Below are 15,770 nucleotides of genomic sequence, written 5' to 3' on the forward strand. Positions count from 1 at the left end.
ACTCCTCACTGTGCTTCCTTTGTCTGCTCTTCCTTTTTAAACTGCTGTTATTCTGACTTTTTTTTTTCCAAAGTTCCAAAACAATGCAACAGTATATAAAACAGTAATTGCTGCTTCTGGAATTTGAGGAAATAGCCTCCAACACCTAAAATAGCTCCAAAAGAGCAGCTCTTACGGCCAGAAACGTTTCCTGTCCTCCATCTTGGATTACCCAGAATCCATTTAGATGAAGCTCAATGCAGAGAAGTGAGGTTATACATTTTCATGGAACATGATTAGACAATATAAAATGGTGTATTCATGTAATTGAGTGGATACAATTCTAAAGGTGGTGGAGGAGCAGAAGGACATGATGTATTTGTATGTTAGTGAAGATGGCAGGACTGATGGAGAGAGCAGTTACCAGGGTTTATTAAGAGGCATAGAGTATGAGAGCAAGGAGTTTGTGCTTAACTATATCAGACACCAGAATGATATCTGGATTCTGCCTTAATTTGTTCAATTCATCACAATTCAGCTCAGTGTTCCTGGAAACATTTACATGGTTAAGTCATGGTTTGCTTAGTATTGCAGTACCTTGTTCCACCACAGAATGCCTGACTCTATATTTTGTGGTTGAATACCTGGAGTGGAGCCACAGCTGACACTTGACCTGAATTGGAATCTTTGCAGTTTCAGCTGATCAGGAGGTGACTTGTAGGGAGGGAAGAGGAAAGTGATCCATGACCATGCGGCGGGGGGGGGGGGAGGAAAAAATCCAACTTCACAACTTGAAAGAAGGAATCGGTTAATTCTGCTGTTTGTTTGTTTGTTTGTTTGTTTGTTTGTTTGTGTGTGTCATCCAAGTAAAAGCTGGCACGCTCTTTCAGTCAAACTTTAACTTAAATATTCCTTCTAATGTCAGTGCTGTGTAATTCTGAGAGCTGCTGGCTGTTGTATAAGACAGTACGTACCTGAAAGTGTCAATGGCATGAGTACACACTGTCCTTCAAGATATAAAGGCTTATTCCTGAAGCTGCTAAACTGAAGCCTCTAATAATATCCAAGTTCCTGTATTTTACTACTGTGCGTATTACTAAATCTGAATAAGAATGTTTCAGCAGTGTGAATTTAAGTTGAGCTTGATGACTCTTGAAACTATCCTGGATCTCTAAGGTAATGTAACTCGTTACTAATTAATATTAATGAACTTTAACCTGTTTAATCAAGTCTCAATCAAAACCAAGCACATCGCCTGTCTAGAATGTCATGGGTGTTCTTCCCCACATGATGGATAGCTTTTAATTCATCAAAATAGATTGTATGAGGGGAGTGAAGGCTGGTAACTGAATTGGCAGGTGACAAAGGTAGGAAAGTATACAGTGAAAAAGACCTCGAGGATGCGGACAGATGTTTGCTTACTCTGTCAAGCCATTGATATCTGACAACTAGAATATAATGTTGGGAAAATGAAGTTATTTGCTTTTGAAAGGAAGACAGCTGCCAAGTTCCAAAATGCAGGAAGTTAAAGTTGTTCTAGTACATGAGTCAAAGTTATTATATGGGTGCAACAAGTAATTAAGGCAGCAAATGGTTTGCTTTCCTGACCAGAACATAAGAACATGAAACATAAGAAATGGGTGCGGGAGTAGGCCATCTGGTCCATCGAGCCTGCTCTGCCATTCATTACAATTGTGGCTGATCTTTTTGTGAATTCAGCTCCACTTACCATAACCCTCACCCCGCTCACCATAACCCTTAATTTCGTTATTTCTCAAAAAAATCTATCCATCGTTGCCTTAAAAACATTCAATGAGGTAGCCTCAACTGCTTCACTGGGCAGGGAATTTCACCGATTCCCAACCCTTTGGGTGAAGAAGTTCCTCAACTCCGGTCTTAAATCTTCTTTGGAGACTATGTCCCCTAGTTCTGTTCAGAATTGAAAATAAAGAAAGAAGTTCTGTTTGAGTTATACAAGGTTGGTGAGACCGCATCTCGGGCACTCTGTAGTTTTGGTCTCCTTGTTTAAGGAGGGATGTAAACGCATTGGAGATGGTTCAGTGAAGTTCACTAGATTAGTAGTACTTTTGGGTGGGTTGTCATAAGAGGAAAGCTTGGACAGGTTGGGCTTGGAATTTCAAAGCTCTGTGTATTAATGTAGACAGAACAGGTACACACTGCATTTGTTTCAATGCAATATAACAGGTGACAGTCATTCTCTGGTTCATTGATATCTCTGGGCAATGCATTGACTAGAGTCACCATACTGTTGTTTAAAACTTTTAAAGTTTGATAGCGAAGTTGTTATTTAACTCAAGTGCTCAATAGTACTGCAGGGGAGGCAATGGCATAGTGGTATTATCACTGGACTGTTAATCCAGAGACCCAGGTCATGTTCTGCTATGGCAGATGGTGGAATTTGAATTCAGCAAAAATCTGGAATGAAGAGTCTAATGATGACCATGAATCCATTGCTGATTGGAAAAACCCATCTGGTTCACTAATGCCCTTCAGGGAAGGAAACTGCCATCCTTACCTGGTCTGGCCAACATGTGACTCCAGACCCATAGCCATGTGTTTGCCTCTTAATAGCCCTTTGGACAATTGGGGAGAGGCAATAAATGCTGGCCTTGCCAGCGACATCCTCATCCCATGAAAAAAGAAGAAAAAATCCACCAATGCCCCTAAAGCTGCAACTTCCAAACTCCTGGCCACTGCAAGGGCAAGTGCAGCAGATACATGGAAATATCACCACCTGCAAGTTCTGTCCAAGCTACATGCCATTCAGACTTGTGAATATTTCACCATTACTTCAGTGTCAGAGTCAAAGTCCTGGAAATCCCTCCCTAACGGCATTGTGGGTCTATCTACACTAAATGAACTACGGTGTTTCAAGAAGGCTTTCAGAGGCAGCAAGGGATGGACAATAAATGCTGGCTGAGCCTATGCTTCCCACATCCCATGAATGAATTTTTCATAAAGTAATTGTCCACAAGCAGGGGAACTTTCAGCAGCTGGGACCAGTCTGTGGAAATAAATATCTTTGGTAGATGGCCATCTCTTACAAATACAGGCCAAATAGACTTGTAAGTTTAATTAGTCATGCCATCAAATTGCATAATTCACATTAAATATACATTAAGTATATTATGCCACAGAATCTCATGAGCAAGTGTTAGGTTAATACATCTGTACTTGTTTTGAATTATATCTCTCACTGGCCCTTCTGAAAAGTGTGCTGTCTCAAAAGGAAACTCTCTTGTTTTTCAGTGCTTGGTGCAGGATGGATAAACCACTCTTTCTGTCTTGGAAATTGGAAATGTTTGAGTGCCATGGTTTCATTGCTATGTATTGATATTGCTCCTGTGTTTACTAGCTGTGTGAATCTTGCATGGGGGTGGGGTGGTATTGGTGAAGAGGAGAATTGAGTGACTGTGATGCAGTCAGCAGACCAGTTGTTTTTTGATTTTTCCATTAGGATTTTTATCTGATCAATGACTCTATAGAAATGAAATTTAAATGCTCAGCGAACAATTCTGCTGCAGTATTCCTGTAATCTGATAAACAAATTTTAATTTGATTATTCTCCCTAGGAACGGTGACATGTGGCCAAGACAATGCCACAATGCAACTAGATCGAAGTGAAGCCATATTGAGTTAAACATGTCGTTAGTTTGACGTAACGGTTTTGGTAACTGTGTTGTAACTGAAAACCAGCTAGCTAAGTTATCTTGTCTGTCATGCCAGATATGATTTTCAAACTAGTTTAGAACTGTATAATGCAGTATTTGAGCAGAACTGTTGGGCTAAGCTTGGGTTACAGACATATATCTTTGAATGTTATAGTTGTGGGAGGTATTTGTGAATGATATGAATTGTAGGGATCGGTTTGGGACTCTGAGTCTGCACAGGCTTCACTCTGATAAGGCCTGATTCCTGAGTGGGGTACTTTTATTGGGGATTTCTTTACTATAGAAACATAATGCGCATATTTGTTTTAAAAGCCATCTGGCTTAATTTAATGATGTGGTTGCTAGAAACATTCAAAAAGAATGGTAGAGTGGGGGATATCTTGCCAGCTGTGGCTCACTTGTCAGCACTCAGTTATAAATCAGAAGGTGTGGCTTTATGCCATCTACTTACCATGAAAGCTAGACTTCTGCTGGGGTACAGTAAGGTCTCTCTTTAAATGCCTGTTTTAATGGTCTCTCGTTTTAACATTCATATCTAAATGGGTCCTGTAATCTTGTTAGCCATCATCAGGTTTACTTTAATGTAGGAAAAACCAATTGCTGGAGAAACTCAGCAGGTCTGGCAGCATCTAAGGAAAGAAAGTAGAGTCAGCACTTCAGAGCTAGTGACTCTTCAGTTCTGAAGATGAGGGATTTTTCTATTATTAACCCATGTAACGTATACCAAGACTCCCTGTTATTGAGACTTTTTAAAAAAAAATTTGGAAGCTTATTAACAAGGTGACAGTGTACACAAATCTGGCATTTCAAACTTGCTTATAGTTAGGGTTCTATGTCTACTTATGCTACCAGAGTTCTATATAGCAGAGATTCAATTTTGGACAGGTCTGGACAGTTATATGACATGATGGCATTATACTGCCTTTTTCAGTTCCTGTCTTTGTGTAATAGTCAGTGTAGTCAGTCAGCTGTGTATATAATGTACAACAACATCAGTAAACACAGAATCCACATTGGTTGTGTGTGTAAATCTTTGATATTGTAATCATATAATTATTACAATGCAAAAGATGTCTCAAACAGAACCTGCCCCTCTGTGGTATGTTATCTGGACTAATATGTAGAAAATCACAGTACATCTACTATTTGATATATAGTTATCTGGCTATAGAGATTAAAATCGAGACCACTCTCACTGGAGTGCCACATATCATGATGTCATCTAATCCTCTCTATGGTATAGAGGCTTCAAAATCCGTGCAATAATACAATATCCTCTTTTTATTTTCCATTTTGAAAAATAAGGAACGTACTCTGACAAATATGCGCATGTCTGCACATTGGTACAGTAAAGAAACTCAGCCAGTCTGTTAGCATCTGTGAAAAGTAAAAAGTGTAAATGTTTCAAGTCCATTGACCCTTATAGTTTCTCCAGCAGTTTGTTATTGTTTGTTTCATATCTCCAGCATCTTCAGGTCTTTTGTCTTGTTTTATTTGATAAATGAATGAATCAAGATCCTGTTACATCAACTATGTAAAGGATTTCACATGTCCATCATGAAGGAGCCATATTGACATTTTGAGGTGGATAGTTGTATGAGGTAACTTTGTGAGCACTTGGCATACATTGTGTGGACTGCACCACATTGTGACTGGTGACCGCATTCATTTTTCCCGAATATACCTCTTTGTAAGATGCAAATTGGGATGATTGTTACACTTGAATCCATGTCCACCTCGGAATTTGGTGCATGTTGTTCATCTCTTTTAGGGATATCACTTGGATTGAGGTTAGCGACTTCATGTCTTTTGGTGTTAAGTGATATATCACGTTGCCCATTTGTACTATCTGTAGCTGGTGTCTATAATCTATGGAGCTGAGGTTATCCCTTCGACTTTGTTACTATGATTTCATACTGGAGATGAAAGTTTGGAAATGTCTTTGGTATTCTTCCTGGTTGTCTCCTCCTCACATTGTGTTGTTCCTCGAGTGTTTCCAAGCACTCGGGCATTTTGCATATCTTAGCCCAGTATCCTCTACAGACCATAGCTCCCGTTTCACACAATGCTGCACATTGTTTTATCAGGTGATATAATACACATTTTCTACAAGATTTGAATGTTTTACTGGCCCTGTTGACAACTGCTATAGTTGCTACAGATTGGAACTGCTGTAGATGCTGTTACCCTGCTACAATTGCCTCAAACCTGTGCCCTACACTTAGCAGTGCATCAATTACATGCTCCTTAATTTTGTCCAGAAGTGCACTTCATGAAGAGTTGATTAATGTACGAGCAGAGATGAGTTCCAGAACTCTTTAGCAAAGGTGAAGTTGGTGAAATCGTGTTTGTACATTTTTGAGCAGGCATCTGTTGGTTTGTGTTGGTAGAGATTTTCCAGTGGAGAAAGTAAGGACTGAAAATGCTCACAGAGGCGAAAAGTGCGGCATTTGAAAAACACAGCAGGCTAGGCTGCGTCTGAGGAGCAGGAGAGTCGACGGGTTTGGGCATAAACCCTTCATTAGGAATGATATTTTCCCTTGGCTGTTGATGTGACATGAACTCAAACCTCTGTATCCTAAAGTTGATTTGGACTTTAAGCTGCTCTTCTATAAAATGGAAGAATTTTGTCAGGGTATCTGCTGGCATCACTTGAAATATTTGAGAATTTGATTCTTCCTAATCTTTAGTTTCCCAAAGCAATAAGAGTTTTGATGTCCTATATTCCTGTGTTGTTTATCTGTCAATCTTTAAAGTGAAGTCAGTGTTCATTTGAATAATTGAGCTTGAGACCCAATAACACCAGAGTGGCAATCCATCTTTGCTGTTCGTTTTTGTGCTGTTTTTAGAAATTGCTAGTATACCAAGAATCAGCAGAATGCTTTTCTTATTTTGGTGACTTCTCTTTTTTTTTTCTTGGCTTTTCGTGTTGCTGTTTGAGGTTGCTGCTTTATTTTCTTTTTGTTTTTAAAAGAAATGACTGAGCAGTGCCTGTATGTGATGCTCGTGCCAAAGAAGTATTGGAGTAATGTCACACCTGCCTTTTTTTTCCCTCCTTTTGCCCAGTATCCAAAGGGAAAAAATGGCAGAACCTGCTATCAACTGTGGACAGGTAGGGTGGTAAATGTTATACAAACGTTTATTTTTCTTGCTTTTTGAGCTGTTCTTTATTCCAGGATGACTGTCCTCCGGCTTCTTATAAGCTGTCAATTTTAAATTGGCCACGTCTTTTTCTTGAAGGTGCACTAACAATTGCTTCTCCATTGTGGTTACTGTACTTCAGGTTGCAACATTCAGTTTTAATTGAGTTCGTCAGCTCTGAACTCAAATTGCTGACTGACAATTAAGCTAAGGACTTTTCATAACTGCTAATGTTGCTATCGCCTCTTCAGTCTTTGGTACCAACTTATTGTGACTAGCTTTTTGCAACCATTTCCTTTTACCAGAATCTAGTGCTCATTTGCTGCTGCAATCATCAGATGTGGTTTTCTACATTTTGCCTATGTAACATATATCTGTGTCTGGTTCTTACTGAGACTGATATTTGGAAGTTTATTAACGCTAATGATATATTCTAATATGCCATCTCAGGGTTGCATATTGGCTGGACTCTATGCCTCCTTGTGTTGCATTAGGTACATTGCTGACTGGCTGCTTAACAGACTATATGGGCAGTAAGAGGGAGCGTTTTTTCATACTCTTTTCACAAGTCATTTTATTTGTCTTTAAAGTTATAGCATCTGTGCAATAATGAAACAATTGGACTTGCAGCTTCAGATTGAATCTGAATCTTGAACAGGAACACCAGTCCAGGAGAAGGAAGCACATGAGGGTGGTTTGGGGAATGGGGAAGAAAATGCAACTCAGTGGGGAGGGTCTGCAGTGACTAATAGGATAAGTGAACCAGATTGTTGGCAAGATAAAGATACTGTAAGTAGCAACTTAGTTTGTCTTAAACATTTTACAAGTAATTTCATTTACCTCTAAGAATTTGACATTAAATTTTCAGCCTAGAAGGTATAACATTTCAGTATTAGTCTTGATCTATTAAAAAAAAATGTCATATACAACCTAATTCAAGTTTTAACATTGGTTCTTTTGCGAATTGATGTTTCACTTAATGTTGTGACTTTCAGGAACGTACACAACTTTAAGTAAGAACTTGCTATACTGAAGGAGTACCTATTTTTGAATGATATAAAGCTGTTTCCCCATCTGTTTATCTCCAGTGAGTGTAAAGGATCTCAACACTGGATGGGGAGTTCAAACCAGTATCCTGGGCAATATTTTACTCCTGGAAAATGACATCTGTAAACTGGTATTCTAGTTATTGCTAGACTGCTGATATGGGATCATGCTGTGCATAAATTGAACACTGCATTTTCTATCTAGCATACAAACTATGCTTTAGAGGTATTTAATTGTCTGTAAACATTTTATTGGAGATAGAACATTACAGTGCAGTACAGGCCCTTCGGCCCTCGATGTTGCGCCGACCTGTCATACTAATCTGAAGTCCATCTAACCTACACTATTCCATGTATGTCCATATGCTTGTCCAATGACTACATAAATGTACTTAAAGTTGGCGAATCTACTACCATTGCAGGCAAAGCATTCCATACCCTTACTACTCTCTGAATAAAGAAACTACCTCTGACATCTGTCCTATATCTATCACCCCTCAATTTAAAGCTATGTCCCCTTGTGCTCGCTGTCACCATACTTTGAAAAAGGCTCTCCCTGTCCACCCTATCTAACCCTCTGATTATCTTATATGTCTCTATTAAGTCACCTCTCAACCTTCTTCTCTCTAACGAAAACAGCCTCAAGTCCCTCAGCCTTTCCTCGTAAGACCTTCCCTCCATACCAGGCAACATCCTAGTAAATCTCCTCTGCACCCTTTCCAAAGGTTCTACATCCTTCTTATAATGCGGTGACCAGAACTGTACACAATACTCAAGTGCGGCCACACTAGAGTTTGCTATAGCTGTAGCATAACCTCATGGTTCTGGAACTCGATCCCTCCATTAATAAAAGCTAAAACACTATGCCTTCTTAACCCTGTCAACCTGAATGGCAACTTTCAAGGATCTGTGTACCTGGACACAGAGATCTCTCTGCTCATCTGCACTACCAAGAATCTTACCATTAGCCCAGTACTTTGCATTCCGGTTACTCCGATCAAAGTGAATCACCTCGCACTTGTCCGCATTAAACTCCATTTGCCACCTCTCAGCCCAGCTCTGCAGCTTATCTATGTATTTTGGGACAACCGGAGGTGTTGAACGATGCTAGAGAATGCAACTAATTACTCCTTTGATTTCTTTTTTAATCTCCTTTCATCACAAGTTTATTCATAATCAAATGTTTATTTTTCTTTGAGAAATAATTTTGAATATTTAATTTTTCTCTGATCACTACTCCTTTCCGTAAGGATCAATTGCTGCTTCAAACTGTGCTGGGCAATATTGTATGGAAAATATTTTGCATCGCATTGGCAAAGGTAGAATGAAAACTCACCTGAGCAGACTTCACCTTGCCCATGTATCTTTCATGCCGGGTCACTTTCTAAAAAGATAGTAACTTTCTAAGCAGAACCAGTGATGTCCAAACGTACTGACATTTGCTGGAGATTATTTCTATACCCTTTTCAATACAAATCATCTTTTTGAAAATCTTTTGGCTTGTACTAGATTTTTTTCTTATTCCCACAAGTTAAAGGGAATGCAACAATTCTTGTGTTTTACATGGTTTGAGCCTTCAGTGTCGCAGGATTGTCTTTGATTGTGGTTTGCAGCAGCTGTAATGTGCTACAATCCTCATCTTCTGCAAATCAATGTGTAATAACCCAAATTATTAGGTTTTTTTTGCATGAATTGTTTAAGCACAATAATACTCTTAAATATTTCACCCTAGGGTGACCGTCTGTCTGTGTGGAGTTTGTACATTTGCCCTGTGTCTGCATGGGTTTCTTCTGGGTTCTCTAGTTTCTTCCAATATTCCAAAGATGTGCAGGATTAGGTGGATTGGCCATGCTAAATGCTAAAGAGTCCAGGGATACGCAGACTAGGTGGATTAGTCTTGGGAAATGCAGGGGAGGGGTGTGGGTCTAGGTGGGATACTTTTTGGAAGGTTGGTGGCAGACTCGATGGGCTGAATGGCCTGCGTCTACACTGTAGAGTTTCTATGATTCAGAATCAAATTTATTAGGTCCTCTAAACTGATGAATTTGCAAGTTGAAAGCTTTCAGTTTATAATTCTAGAATAGAGGCATAGAGGGATTTTTGTGATCTCCCACCTAAGTCTTTGTTATACAAATTTTAAGCCTGAAAATGAGAGAAATGAAAAGTATGAAAATATGAGAAGATTAGATTACTTAGTGTGGAAACAGGCCCTTCAGCCCAACAAGTCCACACCAATCCTCCGAAGAGCAACCCACCCAGACCCATTCCCCTACACCTAACACTACGGGCAATTTTAGCATGCCCAATTCACCTGATCTCCACATCTTTCGACTGTGGGAGGAAACTAGAGCAAACCTACGCAGACACTGAGAGAATGTGCAAACTCCACACAGACAGTTGCCCGAGGTGGGAATTGAACCTGGGTCTCTGGCACTGAGAGGCAGCAGTGCTAACCACTGTGCCACCGTGCTGCCCTAAGAGGGGTTCTCTCAACTGTTTTGGTAACTATGGCCCATATGTTTCAACTTTACAAAGATTTGATTGAATCTTCCACATCTTAACTGCATAAGAGAGCAGATCAAGGAGAAATAAAATAATGAGAGCCTAACTGAGGTTAAGCACTAGCCATTTGAATTTTCTAACATGCAGTTAAACCCTTTTTTTCCTCAATTACTTCAGTACGTCAACGAGTCTTTTAAGCAGGAGACTTACCATGTGTTTTATTTGTGTATCTATGTAATTTAGGCCATACTTCTCAGAACTTGCATTGCTCAAGGTTAGCCCACATGTCTGTGGTCTCCCCACAGGCAGTAATGGTAATTAATATTGTTGGAATGTAGGGAGAACTGCTTGGTACAGACCTGTTGTGTTCACACGGTTGACTGTGGCCAAAACCCTTCAGCACATATTGCTTGTTCAAACATTTCAGTACTCTTAATTCCAAGCAGCTCTTTATAACTGGAGATCCCTTCAAAATAATGCTGGGCCATCCTTATGGTTCAATTTTTTTTTTGTACATTTTTATTATTAATGGCGATAGTCCAATGAAATTGGTAGACCTGGATTCACACTATCACGACATTGTTGTGCATTATTCTGTAGTTCGATCTCTGGAGCTTTGATCTACATTCAGAAGCCAGAAGACTCTGTAGGTTGAATCTGGGATAGGTTGACCCAGTTCCATTTGCAATAGCAGCCCCAGAGGGTGGACAAATGTAGGAAAATGGAGATCATGGCTCCTGTGAGTTATCAGGGATGGTTTGGAACACTGGCCTGGTTGAGTCTCATTTCTTCTCAACTTAATTATTGAACATGCAGCAAGAAGGCATAGCTTTTATGAAGTTTACAGGTTTAATATCTCATACCAGGTAGTGAGATTACAACCAGAAAGAATGTTCAGTTGGGGTCTCGTCTGCTCGCTAAAGATCCAGCAAGAATCTCACTTTGCCTCCGTTTAGGATGGTGAGGCATTTAACTGGGTTGTGGTGGGTCATTCTTTTGCAACAGCAAGACCACTTCCTTTGCTCATGCTTAATTTCTGCTAAGTTACTTCTGTGATATCTCAAAAACATCACATTCTTCTCTCCAGTACTATTTTTGTTCTTGACTTTCAAGGAAATCTTTTTCATCATGTATGTTCAACAAGATGTCGTTTTTCATGACAACGTACCTTTCTACTTATTGCGTGTAAACTGTATTCCGTGATGAGGTGAAAACTGCAGGTGACTTTTTCAGTCCAAAATTTGATTTCTGAGTTGGAGCTTTCTCTGTTCCGTGTTTGCATTTAAAGGCACAGGTTAGCACTGTTGCCTTACAGCACCAAGGTCCCAGGTTCAATTCCAGCCTCTGGCGACTGTCTGTGTGGAGTTCGCACAGTGTCTGCGTGGGTTTCCTCCGGGTACTCTGGTTTCCTCCCACAGTCCAAAGATGTGCAGGTCAGGTGAATTGAGCATGCTAAATTACCTGTAGTGCTAGATGCATTAGTCAGAGGGAAATGGGTCTGGTGAGTTGCTCTTCAGAGGGTCAGTGTGGACTGGTTGGGCTGAAGGGCCTGTTTCCACACTGTAGGGAATCTAATCAAATGCTGTAAACATGGCCATGTTATGGGGTTGGGGAGAGCTGGTGGTGAGAATATGGAAGCCACAACTGTAGGAAATTCATAGAAAGCAAATTTTCAAAAGTTTGACATTAAAACAAGAAAAATGGGCTTCAAATTGCACACACACTGGCCAACTTCTTTCCAGATTCAGTTGCCAATATTAGTTTCACACAAACCTAAAAGGAGGAACTTTCATGATGATTGTAAACTGTATTAATTAATCTACTCTGGAGTCCACCTTTTCTGGATCAGTAGATCTCTATGGTTGGTTGTCAGGGTTTCATTGTCCATTATAAGATAGATTAGATACTGAGGAGAAAGTGAGGGCTGCAGATGCTGGAGAGTAGGTGCTGACTATAGCATTCAATTATTCTACCTTTAATTGAAAATCTGATAATTGGTTGGTGCTCATTGCTTATATTGACATGTGGATTCAGAGCAAAATTGTTTAGACTGTGAAAGAACTAGAAGCCAGAGCTTAAAAGATGGAGAAAACATTTTAAAGCACTGTCCATATTACCTGATTTGTTTTGGGCAAAAGCCCTTCATCAGGAACCATTGATTTTCCTGCTCCTCAGATGCTGCCTGACCTGCTGTGCTCTTCCAGCACCACAATCTTGAATCTGTCCATATTGCCTGTCACACTCAAACTTGTGACTTCTCTGTTTTATTGTCGGCTATAAACGTGTTACACTGAAACTTCACCATTTATTTGTCCTTAAGCTGTCACTAATGTACAAAAATTGTAAATGGCTCCAGAGCCAAAACAGACTATTGAAACCATCAAGTTGCCACTTCTGTACTTTCGGCACCCCTTTTTGGCCTGTTTCTGAATTTATGAACTCTGCTTAAAGGGGTTTGTGGCAGCAGTCCTACATACCAAGCAATCTCTGTGGGGGGGGCCTTCAAACTTAAGTCGTCATCCAGCTTAGCCCCACTTTCCAGCTCTTGATCCAAAGTCTTGCAATGTGACCTTTCGATGTCTGACTGTCTACGAATGGCTATGCTCACTGTCGATTGTAATACTGCACAAGCCAGATCAGAGTCAAACCTGGCTATAAAGACCTGAAGTCTTGCTTTTGCAAATTGGTTCCCGTATTACATTGAAAAGAGGCTGCCAATGTACTTTTAACGAGAGGACAGGTTTAAGACCGAGAAAATCAAAAGCTATGGGCATGTATCTGTTTAATATGTAACTGTTTGGAAAAATCTTATTGCAAATGGCGTAAAGGAAAATTCAACACTTTTTTTTTTGTTTCCCTGCAATATCCTTGACAGACTCTCAATCTCAGTGATGGTTTTCACACACCTTCCCTCTTTTTAATTTCTTAATTAGCTGAGGAAGTTGAAAACATTTCCTTTTGGCAGTTATTTACACATTCATTAGGTGTAATTCTTTCCATTTCTGCCCCTCCGAGGCATAGATAAATTAATTCACTGAGGTTTTTTTTAAATAAAACTAAGACCTTCGCAGTCTTTTATATTTGGTCTACAAAAGTGGATTAAGACTTTCTAGTTCTAGACAGCCTGGAGCCTGCCAAAACTAAACTGCACTTCTGTTACGAATGTTTTCTTTTCTGAATTGGATCTGCTTATGGTCTATCTCTATTTTTATCTCTCGATTATAAATAGTTAAACTAGTAAATATTTCAACAATTATCTCATTAGGTACCTTTATCTATAAGTTTCAAGATTTCTTGAAGGTGCTGTTTTAAAACATGACTTTTATTTTTAAAAAAAGTTAGCCCTTAACAAATCAAGTCACCTACACATACTGAAAATCCAAAACACATTTTCCTCTAATTTAGAATTCTGGTTCTTACTATAAATCTTCATCACAAGTTTCCCCAGTCTCCATTCGAAGCCCCTATTTAATATAGGATTCCAATTGACCTAATAACTTCACATTTTCCCCCATTTTAAATGCACTGGTGAAACCTGTGACCCCACAGACCCTGCTGTTCGCCACCCCACACTAACCTACCTAACTCGTTCATGCTTGGGATGGTTAGTTATAGAGTATAAATCCCTAATGAAGGTTCAATGTCAGATGCAGGCCAGTTATAGTGGGTGGTCTGTTTATCCACATGTTGCAACTCTGATTTGTTTACATCTAACTTTCCACTTTTCTTATCCCACATTTTTTTTTTAAAAAAGTGTGTTTTTGGTGGCATTTATTACCAAGCTCAATTGCCAGAGAAGGTGATGCACTGCCTTGAATCACTGATTGTAGTGATTTAATGCAGCTCAATGGGAGACTCGCTGGGTCAGTTTGGGAAGTTACAGGTTACTCATCAGTCTGAGACTGGATTTGCAAGTTTGTCAGACTGGGGAAATGGAAAACCAGCTTCATTCCTGAATGGGCATTATTGAAACAGTTGAATTTGTTTTTTAACAAAAAACCTAGCAGCTTAATGGTCACTTCTGTTGAAACCATCTTTGCTAATACATTGTAATTAATTTTGGTAGGATTTGAACCCAGACCTTCTGGTCCAGAGACAGACATTACCACTGCACCACAAGATGACTATAGTCTATGATACCTGGGTTTCCCATCCAGTTAGTAACCAGGCTAGAGTCTGTTAAGCTGCTTAGATCACTGGAGCTCTGGTGTTTCTTTATGAACATGGCTGTTGGCAAAATTATTTTTTAATCACCCAGTTCAGAGATGTTATGACCCCCACCTCTAGAGGGGGTGGGACATAAGCCCAGACCTTTTGGTACAGAGGCAAGGGGACCACAAGAATTCCTAAGTTTTGCCATCTGCCGTTCTGGTGAGATTTGAATCTGTTCCCTGCAGGGTTAAAAATTCAGTGACATTACCATTACACTGTCACCCCTCCAAATACACTTTCCTAACCAGGATTAGGGGCTGAAGTTACAATTGTTACGACATAGGGCAAACCCCTCTGCTAATTTAATCCAGCAGCACAGAAAAGATTCACCCCATGCTGTAATCTGTGAAGATTTGAGAGGCAAAGAACTATCCCAACGTCACTATTTAAAGTAAAAATTAACAACTTCTTAAGAGTAACAGAATAATTAACAACTATTTACAACTCCTTTCTCTAAACAAATCTTTTACCTTCCCCTCTACAATACTGGTCTGATTTTTTAAAAAAACTCCATTATGATTGACAACAAAAAAAAATCACATTTCAAAACCAGTCAACTCAGCTGAGTGTCCTCTGTAGATTTTCCTCTGTCTTGTTTCTTCTTCTTAGGGATTCTGTTTCACAGGTCATTGATAGATAAAGGTGCCTTTTGAGAGCAGATGTTTCTGTAAGCAGTCTCTCTCTAGCTGTGGGTGCTTGGCTGCTCTTTGCCGTTCTGGGTAACTGTTAAAAATATTGGATACTTATACCCCAAAATATTGAATCATTTCATTGGTTTTAATATGGTCAAAATACTAAAGTCAGTCTTGATTGGAGTTTGATATCTTGGGACAAAATTTAAACTGGCTGAATTTGTTTTTGTATCCAGGCAACACAGCTAGTTGTTTGACCAAATGTTACCTTGTTTAGAACACTTGGTGCTGTGTCATGTAGTTCTGCTAGCTTTTCAACTCTAAGGTATAGTATACCTCTACACCTTTGTAACGCAATTAAGACCTTGACTAGTGAAATCATCCAGAACCTCAACCTGAGCTACAAATCTTCTCAAAATTCGCTAGCTAGTGAAATAAACTTGCAATAGGCATTGAGGAACACAGCATTTAAAGAACTAAGGGTAGTGAGTTTAATTTGCTGACTTTGCAGTTTGTTCTTTTTTTTTCATCTCTCTCTCACTCCAGATCTCTCCTTTCATTTCAAA

The 15,770-nt window shown here is 39.5% G+C and overlaps 1 protein-coding gene across 2 annotated transcripts in view; it reads left to right on the top strand.

Annotated features, from left to right (window-relative positions):
- Positions 1-15,770, top strand: part of rspo2 (R-spondin 2) — a 123,907-nt gene that overhangs the window by 80,856 nt on the left and 27,281 nt on the right. The window contains exon 6 of one of the 2 annotated variants that reach the window (XM_043688746.1): positions 6,738-6,783. The exons of the other annotated variant lie outside the window; for it this stretch is intronic. Coding sequence (XP_043544681.1) covers positions 6,738-6,783 — 46 coding nt within the window. The remainder of the gene's footprint in view (positions 1-6,737; positions 6,784-15,770) is intronic. 2 annotated transcript variants of the gene reach the window in all.

Source organism: Chiloscyllium plagiosum, chromosome 4 (assembly GCF_004010195.1).
Source record: "Chiloscyllium plagiosum isolate BGI_BamShark_2017 chromosome 4, ASM401019v2, whole genome shotgun sequence".
In the NCBI taxonomy this organism is placed as follows: Eukaryota; Metazoa; Chordata; class Chondrichthyes; order Orectolobiformes; family Hemiscylliidae; genus Chiloscyllium; species Chiloscyllium plagiosum.